At 43.0% G+C, this 17,113-nt stretch overlaps 1 protein-coding gene across 5 annotated transcripts in view; it reads left to right on the forward strand.

Moving 5' to 3' along the window:
• The window catches only part of NDUFAF5 (NADH:ubiquinone oxidoreductase complex assembly factor 5), a 44,752-nt gene that overhangs the window by 15,739 nt on the left and 11,900 nt on the right, over positions 1 to 17,113 (forward strand). For all 5 annotated transcript variants that reach the window (XM_029593561.1, XM_029593562.1, XM_029593563.1 and 2 more), the window contains 2 exons: positions 5,977 to 6,016; positions 10,248 to 10,445. In XM_029593561.1, coding sequence (XP_029449421.1) covers positions 5,977 to 6,016; positions 10,248 to 10,445 — 238 coding nt within the window. The remainder of the gene's footprint in view (positions 1 to 5,976; positions 6,017 to 10,247; positions 10,446 to 17,113) is intronic.

Here is a 17,113-nt window from a genome sequence, read left to right on the forward strand (position 1 = left end):
GTTCATTTTTATTTTTCCTTTGTTTCTCTTAATATTTTCTTTCTCCTCTTTCTCTTATTTCTTCAGATGATGATGATTGGTTTACAATAATTATCTTACATATATTTGTTTTTTTCTTGTGTTTATTTCTTTTGTGGATTGTATAATCTCTCGTTTTTTACTATGTATAAGATGTATCCCTTCTCACAATTTTAAACTAATAAAGTTTAAAAAAAAAAAAAAAAAGAAAGCTTGCCTTATTCCAACAGCTAAACAAAATGGGGAAGAAACATGTCCATTCTGTGGACTCTCCGGGAATTAGCTTCAATTACTTCATCTCCCATTACATAGCAATTTCTTACAGATCATATGGATCGTAATAATTGGTCTTCTTATTCTACCTATTAATCTTTACTGGATAACTTGAATACTTTTAGTTTTTACTTCAAATACCTACTAGAAATCTTGGCTCGTTCCTAAATTTTACCTTTCCTTACCTTATCTATATTATTCTAGGGAATCTGTGACAGTTTAACAAAGTCATTCAGTGCAATAACTGTGGTGCTTATCTCCCAAGGCCTATCATTTGGAGAATCAAAGGTTGTCCTTTTTGCCTTTTAGCTGTCTGCAATTAAAATGGAACTGCTTCATCTAAGGAAGGAATTGTCCAGGTTTCAATTAACCTCCTCTTTCTCAAACAATCCGTATCCCTCTCCCACAGAGGTTACAGAATCCCAGGAAAAAATGGTGTACAGTGGGCTCTGGTAGAACAAAGATGTGTGACAACAAGACACCCACCTTCCCCCAACGTTACAGCATCCTGTGCAGCAACCCGCACTCCTGCAGAGATGTTGGACATCCAGGATTCAAAAACCCAGGAGCAAGTGGATAACAGTTGGCTCTGGCAGAATAAGGCCTGTGATGAAGAGATACACACTCTGCCCAAAGTTACCCCTACATAATGCATTTTCTGCATTGGAGAATGAAGAAACCTCAGCAATAGATTTTGAAGTGATTTCTAAAAGTAGTGTCACCCAGAAGCCCTTCAACAAAATCAAATGCCATAAAAGAAAGCTGATTCTGCTGGGAGACTCAGTCATCAGAGGAACCAATTTGGGAGCACGTTTTGATGGTGACACAATAGTTACATGCATTCCAGGATCCTCAGCAAGTAAAAATGCAAACCAGATAGTCCAAGTCATTGAAGATGAAAGTAGGAAGTTTGATATCAGTGTTATCATCCATCTGGGAACCAATGACCTCAACAGAAATGGAATCCATGTAGTCCAAAAAAATTTTCAAAATCTAGGCAAGATAAGACTGCAAAGAATATTGCCTTTTTGGAAGTATTAACTGTTCATGGAAAGGAGAAATGAGAAGATATGCCATACAAATAATTTCAATTCCTGGCTCAAACCTGGTGTACAGAAAATGGCTTTTGAATACCTTGGAGGCTGGGGTCATGTTTGGAATAGTAAAAGGCTATATGGTAAGGATGGCCTATATTTGTCTGTAGCAGGAAGGAGGATGGTAAGGGATCATATATTATAAAGCATTTAAATAAAGAATGGGGGTGGCAGGAAATGGCCAATGAAATTGGCATGTCACCCCCAAGCAATACAGGACGCGGGAGGAGAAAATAAATCAATCAGCTCAAAAAAGCTGAAAAGGTGCCTAGGAATTGCTATAAATCAAGGGAGAAAAATTGGAAAGCTATAACTACAAATGTTCGTATTTTGGGCAATAAAATCTCTGACCCGCAGGCCCTAATTGAGGAGGTGGACTTGGACATTGTTGTTGTTATGGAGACATGGTTCATGGATTCTCATGATTGGGATATGGCCATACCGGGCTGTAACTTGTTAAGTATGGATATAGGGGACAGAAAAGGGATTATCAAAATATCCAGGCTACTGAACTGCAAGGAATGTGAGGTAGGGAAGAAGCATTATGGGCCATCCTAAAAAAAAGATGATCGTGCATCCATTTTTTATTGGTGTGGTTTACAGACCTCTGACACAAACGGAAGAACTAGACAGAGATCTGGTCGAAGACATCCAAAAGGTGGGAAAGAAGGGAGAAGTGTTGATTGTTGGAGGTTTTTAATATGCCAGACGTAGACTGGAAAATCCCTTACGCAGAATCAACCAGAAGTAGAGAGATAGTGGATGCCTTGCAAGGAGCTCTCTTCAGACAAATGGTAATGGAACCCATGAAGCAGGGAGTTATACTTGATCTAGTGCTCACTACCGGGGATAATGTCTCAAATGTCCACATAAGTGCCCACCTCAGCACCAGTGATCATCAAACAGTATGGTTTGACATCGCAAACAGGATACAGAGAAGTCACACGAAGACCCGAGTTTTGACTTTCAAAAATACAGAATTTGTTGAAATGCGGACATACCTGGAGGTAGAACGAGAAAATGGGAGAGGTGGAACAACAGTAGACCAAATTAAAGGGAGCAATCACAAAAGCAACAAATCTATATGTTAGAAAAGTAAACAAAAGTAAGAGAAATAAGAAACCGATCTGGTTCTCAAAAGAAGTGGCTGACATAAAAAAAACCATTAAAAAAAGCAGCATTCAAGAATTATAAAGGATCCCAAAAAGAGGAACACAAGGAAGAATACCTGGTAAAACTTAGGGAGATGAAGAAAGTAATCAAGAAAGCAAAATGTCTGGCAGAGGAAAGGATTGCCAAAGAGGTAAAGTGAGGTGACAGAACATTCTTCAGATACATCAGGGAAAGGAGAAAGGTCCAAAGAGGTACAGTGAAATTAAAAGGTGACCAGGATCAATGTATGGAGAGAGATGAAGAAATGGTGGAAATATTAAACAATTACTTCAGTTCGGTTTTAACTAAAGAAGACCTTGGAGAGAAGAGCCATTGCTAGTTAACGAGTCTGTGGAAGGGGGTGGAACAGATGAAACTGTTTACAGAAGAGAATGTATGGGAAGAGCTAAGAAAACTGAAAGTGGACAAAGCCATAGGGCCTGATCAGGTTCATCCCAGGATACTGAGGGAGCTCAGAGATGTGCTGGTGGGTCCGCTATGTGACCTGTTCAATAGATCCCTGGAAACGGGAATGATGTTGAGTGATTGGAGAAGAGCGACGGTGGTCCCGCTTCACAAGAGTGGGAGCAGAGAGGAGGCTGGAAACTACAGGCCGGTTAGCCTCGCTTCGATGGTGGGAAAATTAATGGAGACTCTGCTGAGAGAGGATAGTGAACTGTCTACAATCCAGTGGGTTGCTCGATCCAAGATAGCATGGATTCACCAGGGGAAGGTCCTGTCAAATGAATCTGATTTTTTTGATTGGGTGACTAGAGAATTGGATCAGGGAAGAGCGCTCAATGTAATTTATTTGGATTTTAGTTAAGCTTTTGATACAGTCCCACATAGGAGACTCATGAATAAAATTAGAAGCTTGAGAGTGAGCGCCAAGGTAGTGGCGTGGATTACAAACTGGTTGATAAAAGGCAGTGTGAGATAGTAAATGGAACCTGCTCTGAAGAGAAAACGGTGTTAAGTGGAGTGCCACAGGGATTAGTATTGGGACCGGTTCTGTTCAATATCTTTGTGAGCGACATATCAGAAGAGAGAGAGTGAATTTTTATCACGAATGCCGGTATATAAAAACATTAAATAAATAAATACGGTCAAATTTGTCTATTTGCACTATGATCTGCAACAAAGTGGACACACTGGAAGGAGAAGAGAGAATGAGACATGATTTAAGGAAGCTTGAACGGTGGGTGAAAATATAGCAGTTGGGATTCAATGCTAAGAAGTGCAGAGTCATGCATCTGGGGTGTGGTAATCCAAAAGTGTTGTTTGTGATGGGGGTTAAGGGCTGTTGTGCACGGAACAAAAGAGAAACCTTGGAGTGATAGTGTCTAATGATCTGAAGATGGCAAAGCAAAGTGATAAGGCAATAGCAAAAGCCAGAAGAATGCTGGGCTGCATTGAGAGAGGTATAAACAGTAAGAAAAAGGAGATGATAATCGCCTTGTATAGGTCCTTGGTGATGCCTCACCTGGAATATTGTGTTCAGTTCTGGAGACCGTATCTCAAAATGGACAGAGACATGATGGAGGCGGTCCAGAGAAGGGCGACCAAAATGGTGGTAGGTCTCCATCAAATGACTTATGAGGAGAGGTTGAAGATTCTAAATATGTATACCCTGGAGGAGAAGGAGGTACAGGGGAGATATGATACAGACCTTCAGATACCTGAAAAGTTTTAATGATGCACAATCATCAACAAACTTTCTGTTGGAATGAAATCAGTAGAACTAGGGGTCATGAAATGAAACTCCAGGGAGGACAACTCCGAACCAGTGTCAGGAAATATTTCTTCACAGAAAAGGTGGTGGATGCCTGGAATGCCCTTCCGGAGGAGGTGGTGAAGACAAGAACAGTAAAAGATCCAAAGGGGCATGGGATAAACACTGTGGATCCCTTAAGGCTAGAGGATGTGAATGAAGAAAAGAGTGCATGGGGGTAACTTGCTGGTGTGGCAGTTACTACCCTTAACCAATAAGCCCTTTTGCTGTTGATGTAAATTCATCATTGCTCTCTGCTTCAATGGCAAGAGGAAAAGGGGAATTAGATTCAGACAGCAACCAACAAGGACATTGAATTGCATAGTCTAGGAAAACAAGCATGGGAGTAACTTGTGATATGGCGGTTACTACCCTTAAAGCCACAACAGAATGTGGAACGATGAGCAAACACACTATAAACTAATCAGTCCAGAAGGTGTGTTGCAAAATACGTAAACATTGTCCACAAGAGAAACAATTCGACAGCAAAGATTCAGTCATTTCAGTTTGCCAAATATTTATTGAGATGTCAGTTCCCCAAAACGGAACAGTGTTTTGCTAGGGCTACATCGGGAGGGACAAGTTGCATATAATATATCATTGGCATTACACCATTGAAAGAAGTCTCTGTGAAAACAAAAACAATTTAAAAATAGTGTCCTGATATCTCAATAAATATTTGGCTACTATTGCCCCACCCCTTTTGTTTTCATCCCTAGGGATTACTCACCTAAATTGCAGCTGAATATTAGCCTTTATTATTATTAGGACCACAAGCATTTTTTAAATTCACGGGCCAGTTGTGCTGACCTCATACATCATGACATGAGCCCAGCTGGCTCACAAATTTTGAAAATGCTCCTGGTACCAGCATGTACACAGTTGGGAACCAGCATACTGAATGGCATGCGTTCTTATGAGACTGAGTGGCACATGGGCTAACAGGAGGCTGACCTTTGGTCTTGCTGTACTGCGACCAAATCCCTTTCTATTCACTCTTCTTTCTCTTCCAATTTAGAAATCACAAGGTAAAAAAAAAAAAAAAGTTTTATTGCTTGGCACTTCCTATTCTGCTTTTCACTCTTATAGGCAACACTGGTAATCTGTATTAACATGAAATATTTTTATTAACCTAAACTTGCTGCTAAGTAAAGCACTTGGGTTAAAGTCACCATAAACCTAAACATGCTGGTAATGTGTAGTCTCATTTGTAGATTTTTAAGAATGTTAATATGGGTTTTCTTTCCCCGGTTTTCCTCCTCTATCTTTGAGCCCCCTTGTTTGCTTCAGACAGCATGCAAGGGTGGTCTGGGGTCCCCTCGCTGATCAGTGAATGGGGAGCAACCTTCAGTGCTGTCAGTGGGTTCCACTGTAGTGGTATCCATGTTTTCTTCCTCATTCGCACCACTTCTATGGTGTACCCAGGCCCTAATGTCCCTAACGAATGGGGGATCCTACTCTGGATCTCCCATCCCATACCACACAGCAGTACAGCCTGAGCCGTAGAACCATCCTATGTATTCTTTTACTATACAAGGTGCAACGTGAGTGCTTGTCCTGAACACCAGAATTATTTACTTCAACATTTTCGTTACTGCATATACTATGAAATTGTATTTAAGAATATGTTTACCACATAAACCATAAAAAAGTTATTTTTATTTGTAGCTTACACTGGGTGAATGATCTACCTAAAGCATTTAGGGAGGTAAGAACAAATCTTTTTATCTCCATATTTTAGAGATGTCCCTTTTTATTGATTTTGACCTTACTAAAATCTTTCCTTTCCTTTTTTGAGTTATAAATGTCTGACTCGGGTGAGCAGCTTGCATGCAAAGTTGGCCTGGTCTTCTTATTTCATGGGTTTTGTTGCACTGAAGCTGGTAAGCGTTGTTCACTATAGTTTTTGTGATAATTCATATGGGAACGGTTATTCCAGAAAAATATGAAATTTGTCAATTTTTTTTTAAACAAAAATTTAAATTAACATTTTGGATAATCACATGAGATTTGAGAGAAATAGAAGTTTTTCATAGACCTTGATTAATCATTGAATAACATGGAAAACTACCCCCAGTCTCAAAATCAGGGAAATAAAAAAGGTGACTGAATCTTCATTTATGAATTAACTTCCCAAACCATTATCGTAGTGTAATTTTCACTTTTCTCAAGCCTTTGTTGAAAACCAAAGAGATGAAAATAGAAAAATAAGTACATTTGTGAATCATTGTGTTGGTCATCATTAATCATGAAAACTTGCATTACTAAGGCTAACACACATACTCTATATAGCAATGTATAGCCCAATCCTAAGTAATTTGAGCTATGCACTGAGAACCGAATTTTAAAGGTTGCTTGCGCCAAAAAGCCAATATATGCGAGTATCTGGCCTGTGCGGGAGTGATGCCTATTTTAATAGCCAGAAATTACATGTGTGTATATAGGGAATGAACGAGTGAAAAGAAAGGGGTGGAGTTTGGGATAGAGCATGGGTGTTATGTTTGGTGGCTCACAGGACAGCCGCACGTGCTGCCTCGCTCACTCCCAATGCTGCCAGATACTCCTTGCGGCTGGGAAACCAACTCTGCCTGCAAATGCTTTTTCTGCGCAGCTCACACGCCACCATGCCACTGCTCTCTCCATCTTCCGATAGGCGCGCTCCTGACACTCCCAATCTTAAAGAGGCCATGGTGGGAAGGCAGACACGGTGCCTTCTGATGACATCACCGGTACTTCACTATTAAAGGCTTCTTCAGAGGAGCATCAGATGCCTCATCAACAGATGGTCTGGTGTGCTTTGTGCCTCACTATGTGTTGCCTTTTCTTCCTGCTTCCCAGTGTACCTGTTCTTAACATAACATAAGAACATAAGATATGCCATACTGGGTCAGACCAAGGGTCCATCCAGTCCACCATCCTGTTTCCAACAGTGGCCAATCCAAGTCACAAGTACCTGGCATGTACCCAAACATTAAAGAGATCTCAAGCTACTATTCCTTACTGATTAATAACAGTTTATGAATTTTTCCTCTAGGAACTTATCCAAATCTTTTTTAAATCCAGTTACACTAAAGGTTGTAACCACATCCTCTGGCAATGAATTCCAGAGCTTAACTATGCGTTGAGTGTGTGAGAATTTTCTTCGATTTGTTTTAAATGAGCTACTTGCTACCTTCATGGAGTGCCCTCTAGTCCATCTATTATCTGAGAGAGTAAATAACTGATTTACATTAACTTATTCAAGTCCTTTCATGATTTTAAAGATCTCTATCATATCTCCCCCTCAGTCGTCTCTTCTCCAAACTGAACATCCCTAACATCTTTAGCCTGTCCTCATAGGGGAGCCGTTTCATGCCCCTTATCATTTTGGTCACCCTTCTCTGCACTTTCTCCAGTGCAACTATATGTTTTTTGAGATGCAGCGACCAGAATTGCACAAAGTATTCAAGGTTTGGTCTCACCATGGAGTGATACAGAGGCATGAAATCCACCATTTTATTTGCCATTCCCTTCCTAATAATTCCCAACATTTTGTTTGCTTTTTTGACCGACATAACACATTGAGCTGATGATTTCAATATATTATCCACTATGACACCTAGATCTCTTTCCTGGATGGTAACTCCTAAGATAGAACCTATCATTTTGTAACTACAGCAAGGGTTAGTTTTCTCTATATGCATCACCTTGCACTTGTCCACATTAAATTTTATCTGCCATTTGGAAGATATTTCAGTCTCTCAAGGTCTGCTTCAGATTTAAATACTCTGCATAATTTTGTGTCATCCGCAAATTTGATCACCTTACTTGTCATATCACTTTCCAGATCATTTATAAATATGTTAAAGAGCATCAGTCTAAGTACAGTTCCCTGAGGCACTCCACTGTTTACCTTTTTCCACTGTGAAAATAGACCATTTAATCCTATTCCCTGTTTCTCTTGCTCCCATGCTCCTGTGTTTCCAGTGTTTCTGTTTTGTTCTCTCCTTCCGGCCTGGTTCCTGAGTTCCTGTCTGCCTTGACTAGCTCCAGCTGTGCCCTAGCTTAAATAACCTAGTTGTTGTCTTTGCCCTAGCTGTTGTTTTCGCCTTTGTCTTGGTCCTTGTCTTTTCTTGGCTTGTCTTGCTGGATTCTGACCTCTCCTTGGATCTTGACCATTCCTTGTTTGCCACCAGGAACTGACCTTTCATATTGGATCTAACTACACCTTGTCTGCTACCTGCCCCGACCTCTGGCCTGTCTTTGGTACCTCCTATCTGCCGCCAGCCTTGATCTCCGACGTCATTGGACTCTCAGCTGCCTGACTACCCCAGAGATGCACCTAAGTCCTGCCGGCTGCCAAAACCCAAGGGCTCAACCTGCAGGGGAGGTGGCTGGTATAGATGAAGCTCCAGTCTGTCCTGCTGCAGAGCACGTCCACTAGCTGTTCAAATCAGAGGCTGCAGCACGTGGCGGCTTGTTAGCCACATATATTTACTACTGCTTCTGATGAGGAGCAAGTCTGCAGATATCACATTTTAGGGCTTATTTGACAGCATGAGAGGTTCAGGTCAGTTGGGGGGGCATGCAGGATGAAGAGCCAGAGGGGTTTGGATGACCTCGATAATGACTGGGTAAACTGGTGGACTAATTGGAAAAACTGGGAATGTCCCTTGCATGAGCATGTTTTAAAATCTGCTTACATGCAAGCGTTAAAGCCAACAATTTCTTAAGGAAGATATGCGAAGTACATTTGTTCAAGTAATGGCTAAAAATTAGGAGCACGCATATGCACACTAAGGGGGTCATTTTCCAAGGAGTTACCGCAGGAGATAATTCTGCAAATCGCGCTAACAGCCATTAACGCGATTTGCGAATGCAAATTTTTAATTTTGTATTCAGGGGGCGGAGTTGGGGCGGAGCATATGTAAAGTAGGAAAGAGTTATCGTGTGCTGCGAAACAGCCGCAGTGTTAGCGCAGCTCCTAACGCGGCCAATAGCTACAACCCTTTCATTTGCGGTACGTTGTGCGCTAGAGGCCGGTAAAGGTTTATCGCGGTTCACGATGTTTCCGGACAGCCTGTTTCAGTATGGGAGTTTGTATGCTGTCTGGTGATGAAGATCATCTTCACATTTATTTATTTATTTATTTATTTATTTCGGATTTTTATATACCGGCATTCGAGACCGCAGTCACATCATACTGGTTCACATCAAACAGGGGTGCATAGTAAAACATTAACTATAACAAAGGTGCGGAGAAAGGCAGTTACATTTAACAGGGTGACTAGAACTTGGCGAAGAAGGAAGAGAAAGGACAGGTTATTAATTCAAAAAGGCTAACGATAGCCTTTTTATTTCTGATTTTTTTAATTTCTGATTCACTTTACCACTTTGATAATGATGTAGGCGAATTTACAATATAAAATAATTATAAGGTAAGAATACCATAAAATGCCAAAAATAAGCAACTAAAAAAATAGAAAAAGTGTTTGTTTCTGGGAAGAAAAATGTTTCCGCCTTCTCAGAAATTATGCTAGGGAATGTAATATTTTAAGGTTAATCGTATAAACATAGTATTGCATTCTTTCACTTTTTCTGCTTAATTCACAGCAGTATCTAGCCTACAAAATTCAAAAGCATGCAAAAATAAATATGTATCGGACATAACCAAATATCTCCCCCAAACCAACCTAGATATATTTTTGCAACATGAGAAGTGTCATGACCTGCATGTTTCCTGTTTTTTTTGCCTCTCATGTAGCTCAGAAATTCTGTAGAATAGAGGCCAGGGTATCGAGCAATACAACAAAAAAAATTAGTGGTTGAATAATCATATTCCTGTAGAAAACATTTTATCAGGGATTAGAATTCATCTAGATTTCATATAAGATAAATGTGTTTAACAAGTGTATGTTTAAAATTCTTAAACTTGTGTTGACTCAATTACTGTCTTGCAGATATACCATGTCCTTAAAAAAGATGGAGTATTTATTGGTGCCATGCTTGGAGGTGAAACTCTTTTTGAGCTTCGCTGCTCTTTACAATTAGCAGAACAGGAGAGAGAAGGAGGATTTTCACCCCATATATCTCCCTTCACAGCGGTCACTGATCTTGGCAATCTTTTGGGTCGAGCTGGTTTTAATATGCTAACAGTGGTAATTCTAAAAACCATGATTTCTAACGATTCTTATGTGTGCCTATATAGATATATTTCTATATTCTATATATAGATATACTGTAACAAAGAAAAATTAAGTGTAAAACACCAATTCCATTTTAAACAAGTTTTGATCCACTGACAAGATTTGTGTAGAGGAGAAATTTAACTTGTTTATTGTTCATCCAGACAACATTCTTAATAATGCCACATTAATTTCCGATCTGCTTTAGACAGCACATTTGATAAGGAAGGGAGGGAGGGGTTTAGGGAGAGTGGTAAAAAAGAAAGATGGAGAAAAGATGGAGAATGAGGTAGATACACACATTCCTTTGGTATTTGTGCTTTGGCAGAACAAACTGATGTCAATACAGCGAAGCTCACTGCTTCAACGGCAGGGGGGATGAAGAAAACAGGATTTATATTTAGACAACAACCAACAAGGACTAAATTGCACAGGCTGGATAAACAAATAAGCGTGGGAGTAGCTTGCTTATTGCGGCGGTTACTACCCCTAACCAATTAGGCTTGATACTTCACTTTGATGCAGCTCCATCACTGCTCTCTACATCAATGGCGGGGGTGGAAGGAAATTAGAACCAAAAAGTTACCAATAAGGGCCCTGACCTCAGCAGTCAGAGTAACAGATAAGAATGAGAAAAATAAGTGTGAAAGCTTGCTGGGAAGACTGGATGAGCCGTTTGTTCTTCTTCTGCCGTCATTTCTATGTTTCTATGTCTCATGTCCCTACCCTAGAAACATGAGTAGCCTGGAAACAACTACTAGACTTAAGGCAGATCTTTTCTCTTTCATTACATTTCTTTCAACTTCTCTCCACATTAAGAACATACGTTTCTTAGCATTCAGATGAATCCATCTCAGTGCACCTCTAGCAGCAGATGGAGATGGAGCAAAGCTGACATCATGGTGTATATATACTCCTACACTGATATCAGCCTGCCACTAATCTCCAGCAGATGGTGGATGTGCATTTCTCTACTGGGGATTGTGTTTAAATTTTTTTGTAGCAGGAGAAAAGAAGTTTATTGCCCTGCTCTCTTGTGATATTTTATGGTCCTTCCCTCATTTGAGTTTCCTGAGGTGATATTTTTAGATCCCTCTCTCAGATGAGTGCCTTGGTCTGGTAGCTGGTTTCTGCTGGCATGGATTTAACTGTTAGAAAAAAACCAAAAAAAAGCTGGAAAGCAAGCAGGTACAGGAAGCCGAGAGCAGCAGTATAGGTCTATTTCCTCTCTCCCCGCAGCAAAAACCAACTTTGTACTTGGCCAGAATGGGCTGAGCTCAGATAAAAAAGCTAAGTGGAAGTTGATTTTAGGGATTCCTCTTCCCTCTGGTCTCTGTGATTGGCGTGCCAATCTGACGTCCGTTCCTGCCTCTGGGGGAGCTTAGGGACTCAGGCACCTTGGCAGATTGAGCAGCCTTCTGAGCTAGGCCCAGATCTCAGGCCACGGCGGTGTTCTCATGCTTTTTCTCTGCGCATAAGGCTGCCTTCTTCAGGTATGTCAGTTCGTGCTTACATGCCTGGCTGTGTGTCTAGTTGTATACTTAGCTGGGCGCTCAGTTGTTCGTGTAGGGCTGCCTAGGTGGACGCACAGTGGTACGCTTAAAGGTGCCTAGGCGAGCGCTCAAGTTGCATATGGACAGTGAGCGCTTGGGTGGGTACTCAGTTATGCATCTACCTGAGAAGCATATTGGGTGCCTACATTTTGAGAGCATATTTTTTGAGTGCCTATTTTTTGAAGCACCTATTGCAAGCACAGCTGGGAGCACAGTTCTCAGATGCCTATTGGAGCGTACTGACAACTCTATGGTGCCGATAGCAAAGAAGCCTAAGCACCTTGCCCTTTGTACTGCTTGCCATATTCAGGCATCTCAGCCTGGCATCCCCTCTAACTTGTGCTAGCACTGTTTGGAGACTTAGGGAGAATTGTCTCCATCTGATTTTGCTAATCCCAGTCCTTCCTAGCATGATACGAGAATGGAAAAAGAACTGCCAGAAGTTTTGCCTGAATTTGGGGCTCCCCTATCTGGTTCATCAGTGGGGGAAGGTAGTTTAGTGGGCGCAGGACCGATGCCCCCTGGTTTTAGCATGGGACCCCTCTGCCTTTTCTTGGGTGGAATTTTTTTCAAGGGCTGCAGTCCTTTCTTCAGGTGCAGACAACAGCCCCACCCAATCTTTACAGATCATAATTGCTGGTTGCAGATTCCCATATGCCTGGTTCTGTGAGTAAGCGTCTCAGAATGTCTAGACCTGCTGTGGGTCACGCCGATAGGGTCCCGGATGGCACGGATGATGATTCCGATCCTTAATCCCTGGATGATGAGGAAATTCATATGCGGCTGAAACTATATAGAACTGTGTTGCATTTCTTTCATAAAGATAAGTTACTGACTGATTTCCCAAACACTGAAGATACTGGGGGTACTGAGGACTGATTCCATGTCTGAGCCAAAGATAGAGCCCACTTTGATTTCTTTATGTAAAGCCTCGTATTTCTTCCTTGTTATGAAGGCTATTCAAGAATTGATTGATCTTAAATGGGGTGCCACGGAAGCTAATTTTAAAAGGGGAACGAGCCTTGGAAGGGCTGTACCCCCTGGATCCGGCTGCGAGAGAACAATTGCGCTTTCCGAAAGTGGATGCGCTCATGTGTGTCGTCACCAAGCGGATGACTATCCCCTTAGGAGCGTCACTGAAGAATGCACAAGATAAAAGAATTGAGGCCATCATTAAGCAGGCCTTTGAAGTGATGGCAATGAATTTGCAGATAGCTTTTTGTTGCTTCCTGGTGGCTCGCTCTTGTTTACTTCTCTCTCAGGAAGTGAATGAATCTGGTGTGAATTCCAGGACACTGATGGAACCAGCAGCAGCCTTTTTGGCAGATGTAGGCTGCAGTCTGGTCCGTACTTGGGCCAGACAGGTGGCTTTGGTAATAGCGACCAGTTGTCTGCTATGGCTTAGGAATTGGTTGGCCAATATAATTAAGAAATTACCCTTTAAATGATCTTTCTTGTTTGGGGGTGAGCTGGAAAAAATGGCCAATAAGTGGGGTGAGTCCCAAATTCCTTGGTTACCAAAGGATAAGAAGCAGATGTTGCACTCCTTTAGTACGAGAGATCATGCTAGGGGTTTCAGACTCTTTCGACCCTACAGAGGAGCAGCTTCTCAGAGGTCTCTGCTTTTGGGTAGGTCTCAGTCCTTTTGTCCCATGCAGCCTGGAAGAGGCACAGCCTCAGGTACTGGTGCCACCCGAGTCTCCCAATGAAGGTGTACAGACCCAACCCTGGAAACAGGAGATAGGGAGTCACCTGTCTCTTTTTTTTTTTTTATCGGAGGTGGGTTGAGGTCACGTCAGACCAGTGGGTTCTGGCAGTGATAAGAGGGCTGCGCTCTGGAGTTTCTTAGTGTCCCTTGGGATATTTTCATGGTGTCTCCCTGCAACTCTCCTTAGAAGAGACAAGCAGTGGAGCCTACGTTGTCAAGGCTCCTCAGCCTGCGGACTGCAGTTCCAGTGCCCATGACACAAGAAAATATGGGCTGAGATTCCATTTATTTTGTTGTGCTCAAGAAGGAGGGATCCTTTTGCCCCATTCTAGATCTCAAGGGAGTCATCCGTCCTTTGCAGGTGACTCATTTTCCCATGGAAATCTTACTTTCAGTGATAATGGCAGTACAGTCGGGAATTTCTGATGTCTCTGGATTTGTCAGAGGCTTCAAAGCATCAACGGTTTCTGCGTTTCGCTGTTTTGGGGCGACATCAGTTTTGAGTGCTTCCCTTTTGGTTTTGCCACCACACCCAGAACCTTTTCCAAGGTTGTGGCAGTGTTGAGAAAGGATGGTTCACCGTTATTTAGACAATTGGCTGATTTGGATCAAGAGTCTGGAAGAGAGTCTTTGGGTCTCACATAGGGTATTCTCCTTGCTACATGAAATAGGTTGGGTGATGAACTTGGCCAAGAGCAATCTATACCCGTCCCAGACACTGGAGTATCTCTGTGTTTGGTTCGACACGAAGCAAGGCAGGGTGTTTCTGCTAGAGGGCCATTGATGGCGCAGGTGCGACTATTGACAGAAACAATATTCCTGACATTGTGGCCTTATCTATAGGTGCTTAGGTTGATGGCTGCTTTGTTATCAGACAGAAAAAAGGAGGGCTGCCTAACACAAATAAGTTTTTTTTTTTTACTGACAACACACATGCATTGCATCCTCTTAACTGTGAATCAACAAGAGGGATAAGCAGGATGGTAGCCTTCACACATAAGGTGACATCATTAGATGGAGCCCCGACACAGAAAAATTATGTCAGAGTTTCTAGAAGTTTGACTTGCCACACTGGGCATGCCCTATATATCACGCATCCACGCGGGGTCCCTCTTCAGTCCCTCTTTTTCCGTGGAGCTGCAGCATTGTGGTTGGTGAGCTCTTTTTGGCCTATTTTGGAAAACTTCTCTGATTTTCACTTTTTGCAATTTTTTTTATGTTTTTGACTGGATTTGACGCTGGGTCCCTTTTGGTCCCTCCTGTAGCATTCCTACTCAGGGCTTTTGTTGATTCCCCCGCAGTGGTGGCGCTTCAGTGCCCGCCGGTGCTCTCTCCTGCTGCCATCAATTTTTAATATTGCTTCCCATTTATTTCGCCCCATCATGGCCGCTTCTGATTTCTGGCGATGCCCTCGGTGCCTGAGGACCATGTCCATCACGGACCCCCCATGAGTATGTACCCTCTGCCTGGGGGCATTGCATGACGTCTGGGGTTGCCACAAATGCACACAGATGACCCCAAAGAGATGTTGTCTTTGGCTCAACAAGGACTAACTCTTTGGGTCAGAGAAGACTGAGCCATCAGCATAGGCATTGAATGAACTGCACCGATGGACACCAAGTCATCAACATCAGCGGGACCATCGGTTCCATCAGTGGATAGGGGCACTGAAGACCAGCCACAATCAGGCTCTTCCAAGTCAAGGACATCGGGTTCCTCATTAACGGCCTTGGCACCGGGGAAGGACTGTGCTGAGAATTTAGGGAAGCCAAAGAAGCATTAGCATCAGTCCCCGTCAATGCATGCTGCCAGGCACAGAGATGCACCAACTCATGCTGTGCAACCCCATGGCGAGGAGTGCCAGTCCTCCATTGGTACCATGGGTCTGTGACGGTCTCCACCGTCCTGATGCCAGTCACCGATCCGCCTCTCTGGTCCAAACAGAATCTGGCCACCCAGCCTTCCTCCCAGTCGGGGTTGGCATCTGCAATGCTTGAAGAGGAGCTTGAATGGCAAGTACAACTGGCGGGTGATGTGGGGCATCGGTCCTGTGGCATCGATGGAACCGGTACAGTCCGTCCTAGAACCGCTATTAATGAAGATCAATGCGATCATCGGTGCGTTACCGACCCAGCTGGCATCAGTTCCCGGGTCGGCGTCAGTGCCCGTACGGGCACTGCATCCCCCCTTACCAATAGGGTGTTCATTGCCAGTTCCTTGGAAGAGGAAGCTCCACTCAGGCTAGCTGAGACGCCGAGGCCTACAGCCTCCCTCCCATCCAGCTCTACCGGTGCTTGCACCTCTGGACAAAAACCGAGCACCTAGAGCCCATATCCTGTTGCTTTCAGAGAGGATGAGAGTCCCTATGACCGCTGGGAGGATGACACCACGGAGTCCTCCTCCAGTGGCTCTGAGGGTCTCCCCTCTCCTCCAAAAGAGTGAAGCAAGGGTTAGTTTTCCCTATATGCATCACCTTGCATTTGTCCACATTACATATCTGACATTTGGAAGCCCAATCTTCTAGTGTCTCAAGGTTCTCCTGCAGTTTTTCACAATCTGCTTGAGATTTATATACTCTGCATAATTTTGTGTCATTCACAAATTTGATCACTTCACGTGTTGTACCCCTTTCCAGATCATTTATAAATATATTAAAAAGCACTAGTCCAAGTACAAATCCCTGAGGCACTCCACAATTTATCTTTTTCCACCGTGAAAACAGACCATTTATTCCTACTCTCTTGTTTCCTTTTAACCAGTTTGCATCTTGCGAGGTGTTCTGCTTCCTTCCAGAACTTAGCCAAAATCATTCTACAGCTGACACAGACCCTGGTATACCTCAGAGTGTCAATATGGCACAAAGCAAGGTGTTCCTGCCAAAGCAACATATCTGAAAGTTAGAGAGATTCAATCCTTGAGACTGGCCGTTCGTCCAACTGTGTGGAGTTATTTATAGGTCTCAGAGTCGATGGCAGCAATGTTGGAGGTAGTACCCTGGGCAAGGGCACATATGCGGCCACTTCAACAGATTCTGTTGTCGCAGTAGAATCCGCAGTTGCAGGAGTAGACAATGAGGCTATCCTTGCTGCTGGAAGTGAGCACAAATTTGCAGTGGTGGTTTCAAAGGGAATGCCTCACGAAAGGGGTACCCTTAGGGACCCAGAATGGTTGGTGCTCGCAATGGATGCAAGCCTCCTTGGTTAGGGGGCTCACTGCCAAAAGTTGATAGTGCAAGGTCGCTGGAAAGCCAAGGAATGACAGTGGACCATCAATCAATTGGAAGCTCGTGCAATTTGGTTGGCATGCCTACAGTTTGTCGAGCGACTGACAAGACAAACGGTAAGGGTGATATCAGCCAATGCCATGGCAGTCTCCTACAT

This window comes from Rhinatrema bivittatum, chromosome 3 (genome assembly GCF_901001135.1).
Source record: "Rhinatrema bivittatum chromosome 3, aRhiBiv1.1, whole genome shotgun sequence".
Lineage (NCBI taxonomy): Eukaryota > Metazoa > Chordata > Amphibia > Gymnophiona > Rhinatrematidae > Rhinatrema > Rhinatrema bivittatum.